The 6290-nt window shown below is 39.5% G+C and overlaps 1 protein-coding gene across 1 annotated transcript; it reads left to right on the top strand.

The window, feature by feature from the left end:
• Nucleotides 1-294: 294 nt before the first annotated feature.
• On the top strand, nucleotides 295-3489 carry LOC110675570. Its single transcript, XM_021840892.1, has 3 exons — nucleotides 295-1286; nucleotides 1370-2908; nucleotides 2967-3489. The coding sequence occupies exons 1-3, from the start codon at nucleotides 932-934 to the stop codon at nucleotides 3422-3424; spliced, it is 2352 nt and encodes a 783-aa protein (XP_021696584.1). The 5' UTR covers nucleotides 295-931; the 3' UTR covers nucleotides 3425-3489.
• Nucleotides 3490-6290: the final 2801 nt, after the last annotated feature.

Here is a 6290-nt window from a genome sequence, read left to right as displayed (position 1 = left end):
CCGAAAACAACTAGCACGTGATAGATGGTGGATGGGAAAAACAAGGCGAAAGACAATGAATAGCGAAGGCTACTTATCCGTCCGGAGTAGGTAGGTTTTGTTGATGCACAAATCACTACAGCAGCCGATGCGCCTTTGTCGCCGTTGTCGTCGTCGTTGTTATTGGCGACCAAATGATGACGATGATTGATTTCGATGATCGTCTTGGGTTAAAGATGAACGATGCTGCAATGGCATCGCCAAAGCCAGCTCGCTTCCCGTCGTCGGCAGGAATCACCTTGCGGCAGATAGGGAAGGCGTACCAGTTATCGCCATAGCACCAGTTATGACTATATTGACAAAAAAATGAAAAAATAGAGTATTACCATCAATTATAACAGTATTTAATAAGCAGTTGTCATAAGCAAGGCTATTTTTTACATTTTCGGCCAATTTACTACAGTTATCCTTTCTTATTTCTAGTGTTTTTAAGTATTCTCATTTCCGAAGTAACCATATCCACTGCTATCTTATGGATTCGTTATCACACAAGCCAGTTTTTAATAACCTGTTTGAGCGGCTGTGATTTTTTAAAATGACTAATTTTTTTACAAGGATATTCTAAGAATCAATGAAAATACTTAAGAATATCAATTTTATATTAAAGAGTCCGAATATCTACAACAACTGGTGTTTTATGCACGGACAAAGTTAAGCCATAGTGTTCCCTATTTCGCAACATGCGAAGTGGATCAAAGCTAGCGAGAAAAATATTAGTAGTAGTTTGTCACAACAGATGTAAAAAATCTGAAAGCGGTGTCGTTTGCTTCGAAAGTTTAGTGCTGTATCCATTAATTCTGCCAGTGTTTTTTGTAAAATATTATCCAGGTATGTTGAATTCTCTAATTAGGTAATTAATGTTCTATTGAAAGCTAAAAATCTGTTCTTTAGGATGGTTAAAATTGCTAAGCGACGTAAGAGTATCAGCGCAGTGAGACACACGGAGGAGACGATTCAAAAATGCATGGAATATGTTAAATCCGGAAAGAAATCCATGTATGCGGCCTGTAAGCTACTAAAGCTGCCCATGTCCACAGTGCGATATAGAATGAGTGATCGATGGAAGCATAAGAACGTTTCGGGACCTCGATCCGTTTTGACAAAGGAGGAGGAACAACAGATTGTTGACTGGCTGATTGGGATGCAAGAGCGCGGGTACCCGATTACAAAGAACGGTTTGAAATTCAAAGTTGGAGAGTTTTTATCAGCTAATCCACGGGAGACACCATTCAAAAACAATCGCCCTGGTAAGTCTGGAAATATTGCGGAAATTTAGGCATTAGAGGTGCATTCCAAACGCATGTTATAATGTGATGTTTTACTGTTCTAGGACGCAAATGGTTCGGTGCATTTATGCGTCGTAATCCAGGGTTTTCTCTGCGGACTCCGGAAACAGTGTCTTCTGCAAGCGCCAGAGTTAGCGAGGGAGATATTCGAGGCTGGTTTCGCTCCATTAGGGGCTGGCTTGAGAAGCATGATATGTTGGAGATTTTGGATTGCCCGGAGCGTGTTTTTAATGGAGATGAAACATCCTTTTACTTACATCCAAAGTCCAAAGAAGTGCTCGCCAGGACTGGATCGCGCAACGTCTATGAGGTCGAACAAGCACCAGGAAAGCAAAACGTTACGGTTATGTTTGCTTTTAGCGCTGCTGGATGTATTGTACCTCCTCATGTCATCTTGCCAGGGAAACGCCTCCGCAAAGAAGTTATTGCAGGATTTCCGGACGCCTGGGGGATTGGCCAAAGCGAAAGAGGTTGGATGGATGTGAACAATTTTCGTTCTTACATCCAGAACATCCTTCATCCTTTCCTGGTACAACAGAATGTAGTGTTCCCTGTTATTTTTTTCGTCGACGGCCACGCATCCCACAAGTCTTTGGAAGTAGCAGACCTTTGCCTATCGCTAGGAATAGTATTAATTTCCCTTTATCCGAACACAACCCACATAACACAACCTGCAGACGTCGCGGTGTTTAAACCGCTGAAGGACGAATGGAGACGGGGAGTAGAACAGTGGCGTTCAGACCATCATGGAGAAATCCTAACATTGGTACATTTCGGTAAAGTATTAGCACAAACTGTTGCACAAGGTATAAAACCTGCAAGCATTAAAAATGGATTCAGGGTTTGTGGATTGTGTCCATTTGAACCTGATAATGTGGACTACAGCAAGTGTATCGCGCGGACATGCAATGCTCCCGAAGAATCTGAGGCCTCGAATCACGAAATTGATCCGCCAGCTGAATTGGCACCTTCACCATTATCACCTCAACATGATTCATTCACCACTGTTGATCTACAATCCTCCACGCTGAATACACGAGACAATACAGCTGTGTCCCTTCAAACAACTGATGAATGTGTGTCTGTTCACATAAACAAAATTATCCAAGCTGTAGATATGATTGGACCTCAAACAATGAGCAGAATTCAAGGAAATGTTGGCCTCCTTTCTCGAGATGAGCGGACTATTCGATTCTTTTATCAAGAATTTGTTAGACCATACATCAGCGTAACAAATTGCGACACGGTAGATGGTGAAGATATCAACAGACTCCAGATAGCTTCCGACATACTTGTTCCTGATATGGTGACCGATCCAGCAGCAATTGATGATAGTATTCTTATGTGCTCGATTGCTGCAACGAGCAACGACGAGGAAGAATCAGTTGCATTTGATAATATGAATCTACCTCATGAAATCCCTCCTATTGTAATTGAGGTGCCAGCTGATACTTGGAACCAATCACTCAATTCGTCGCAAATGGAAACAGAGGATATCATCTATTGCCAACTCAACAATGAATCACCTACTAACAATTCAACGCAAAATGCTGGAAATGATCATGCGATAAGGAATAATGAAGGTATGATGTTCAGAATATTAAATATAAAGTACTTTAATACCCTTTGCTTATATTTTAGCTGATAATTGCTCAGAATACCGTCGCACTATTGATGCTGAGTTTGAAGATAACATACAACGCGACAAAGATTCAATTCACCCTGAAACGTCTCCGACAGATTCTGTAGCAATGATGTCTGGACCGGCCCGAAGACTATCAGAGTTTTTGAAACTACCACCTACACCACGACGTTCTACGAAGCATCGTAATTACTCGAAGCAGTATTACCCAGTTTTAACAGCAAAGGAACGGCTTGATGAAATGCGGAAGAAAGAAGATGAAAAACGTGTCAACGAAAACCTAAAAGTACAAAGAGCAAAAGATCGTGAAGCAATGAAGAAGAAGCGTGAAGAAATTAAAAAGGCTAAGGCTGAGGAACGTGAACGTAAAAAAGTAGAAAAAGAGCAGCAAAAAGAACAAGCAAAATCTAAGGCTAAGGCCAAACGTAGCAAACAATCAAAAAATTTGATTGGATGATGTTGTTACCGTGACTGTATGAATCGATTACTTACATTCAAATAAAATATAATATGTACACATTATTAGTTTTGTTTTACTTGAAATTTGAAAAACTCCAACAATCACTGTAAAAGAAACAACTACTAAGTGCATTACCTAAAATTTTAAAATTTTAAAGTTCCCTCTTCGTACGGAATCTTTGTATATTTAGTACTTTACTTGTAAGAAAATCGAGTACCTAATGGACGATCCCCAACAGGGGATCTTTGGTCACTTTAATATCGGTCTGAACCATCACCAAAGTCATCCAATGACGCATGTATACGATGCAACCATTCTTGGGATAATATTTCATCGTCAATCATAAATTATATCGACACTGAAATGCGCTAAAATGAACATGGATGATTTCCTAATATGTTGTATGAATTTATTTGTCAGGCTATCTAAGATCCATAACTGGTACACATGTATAGCGAATTAAGGAACACTATGGCCATAACTGGTACAAAGAAGAGATTATTTAAAATGACGTTAAAACATATATATTAATAGAAATTGTTCAATTAAAGCACTACATCCTTTGAAAAACATAGCATTGTATCTAAAAAATGTATCGTACATGATATCTCTGTTAGATTTCATACTTAAATAGTCATTTATCTGGAATATCACTCTAACTAGTGCGATAACTGGTACACCTACCCTACTTCTCACAAGCAGGAATGGCAAATGATATAAAAAAAAAACACCCTCGGCGTGAGGAATGAAAAAATAAAACTCCACTTGTTTGAGACTCGCGTGATGATGAACGGAACAATGCGTTCGACTCGTCCAAAAGCTCGACAGGGAATGATATTTGACATTTTGGAAGGGACACGGAAAACAAAATACACCCAAAATTTGAGTTTAATCCAAGAGGTGCGACGAAATCTAAAAAAACATAAAAAATGTATTTTGGACTTAAACCAACAGAAAACATTAGAAAATTGAGTAAACATTTGACCTAAACTTAATCGCTTGGCACTAAAAATGGGACAGGGCTTTAGGACCCTATTTTCCGTGACCTGGAGCTATTTTTAAACACATTTGAAATTAGTATGGAAATCACTTTTGAATCACCCCTCGGCAAATTTTACTTCGGGACGAGCTGTCATTATGTAAATTAAAATGTCATTGAGTCGACGGATTGAAAACTTATTTAATAATTTATAATATTATCATTAAGGGCACAGACAAACAGACGTAACACTCAGAACAAATCTTGATCAAATTCATAGTCACAAGGACATGTACGCCCAATGCTAAAATAAATGTGTTTGGCTGAAGCCCCAAGCACAATGTGAGCGGCAGCGCGGTACAACGGCAAAACGGCAAGCCCATCTTGAGCTACACTCTACTTGTCAAGTCAATGTTGAAAAGTATTCAGTCAACATGGCATTGATAAGTAATGTGTAGATCAAGATGGGCATGTCGTTTTGCCGTTGTACCGCGTTGCCGTTCACATTGTGCTTGGGGCCTGACGGGCCAACAGATGGCGGTAGTGTGTAAACGTCAAACGCGAACAAAAACGATGCGAGCGCTGCAGGTGGCGGATTGGCCACCTACCATATTTTTGAATCGACCATTGAAAAAGTGGTCGATTGACAGTGAAGAGAGTGTGACGTCTGTTTGTCTATGTTAAAGCTAAGTATGCTGTTTCGCTCAAGAAAAGTAAAGAAATTCCTTGACTGAAAGGGTCAAGAAATATCCTACAGCGAGCCCCCTTTGAAGTGACATTTCTTCTCAACTGCGTACTGCGATCAGAAAAAAGTGATTTTCTTGACCATTTCTTGGGAGAAATTTTCCACGCATCGAGATAGGCGATTCCTTTTCTTGTCAGTAGCGAACCGGCCTTAAGGGCTTATTCACAGATTTCATAAAGCTGCAGGGGGTGGGTGGGTGTCCTCGCGGTGTTATCGCTTTTTAAGTCTATGGTGTTATGGCTCATACGAAATTTTTAGAATGTTCATACAAAAAGCATTACGAGGGGGTGGGTGGGTGTCAAAAAATCATTTTCGGCGTTATGAAATACGTGAATGAACCCTAAGATATTGAAGTGCAATAAAATCATGTCATACTTAGAAAATGTGCTCTTTCGATCAAGCTACAAAACAATTGAATGTATCTTCACTAAACAACCCAATTCGATGCAGAGCCAGAATTAGGGAGAATGTGAAAACTATTACATTATCAGTAATTTCGGTTTGAAGTTAAGCGGACCTTATTTCTATTCTATATTCTGTTTCCGATCGATTAAATCGCATGAAGCATTTTTTTATGATCCGCTAAAATATTACTTATGTAGCAAACCATTTGATTTGTTTTCATATTATGAATCACATGTTATAATAAATAAAAATGCATAATGCGTCATTAATCAAAATACAGAATAGTTGCGCCCCTCGGTTTTTTATCTCCTTCAGTTTGACAGCAGCGATTGCGCCTTTTGGCCTCATCCTTCTGGTTTGACTATTATCAGCTTCGCCGTTTTGCTTTTTTTTTTGAAGGGAAAATAACTTATAAACACAGACAAACAGACGTAACACTTAGAACAAATCGCGATCAAAATCATAGCCACGATGACATGTACGCCCAATGCTAAAATCGGTGTGTTTGGCCGATGGACCAACAGATGGCGGTAGTGTGTAAACGTCAAACACGAACATAAACGATGCGAGCGCTGCAGGTGGTGGATTGGCCACCAACCATATATTTGAATCGGCCGTTAAAAAGGTTGTCGATGGACATCGGTGAGAGTGTGACGTCTGTTTGTCTGTGTTATAAATAAGTTGAAAAATACTCAAATATGGGTTTTTGTTCCTTGATGTAGAATATTTTCAAA

Source organism: Aedes aegypti, chromosome 2, assembly GCF_002204515.2.
Source record: "Aedes aegypti strain LVP_AGWG chromosome 2, AaegL5.0 Primary Assembly, whole genome shotgun sequence".
Lineage (NCBI taxonomy): Eukaryota > Metazoa > Arthropoda > Insecta > Diptera > Culicidae > Aedes > Aedes aegypti.
Note: the sequence above shows the minus strand (reverse complement) of the source record. Positions and strands in the feature narration are given on the sequence as shown.

What these genes read in the sequence shown, in the direction of transcription:
- LOC110675570 (XM_021840892.1), top strand. Translation starts at nt 932, where the DNA reads ATGGTTAAAATTGCTAAGCGACGTAAGAGTATCAGCGCAGTGAGACAC. An exon ending in ATTCAAAAACAATCGCCCTG is followed by an intron (nt 1,287 to 1,369) that starts GTAAGTCTGGAA and finishes TTACTGTTCTAG; the next exon opens with GACGCAAATGGTTCGGTGCA. An exon ending in TGCGATAAGGAATAATGAAG is followed by an intron (nt 2,909 to 2,966) that starts GTATGATGTTCA and finishes CTTATATTTTAG; the next exon opens with CTGATAATTGCTCAGAATAC.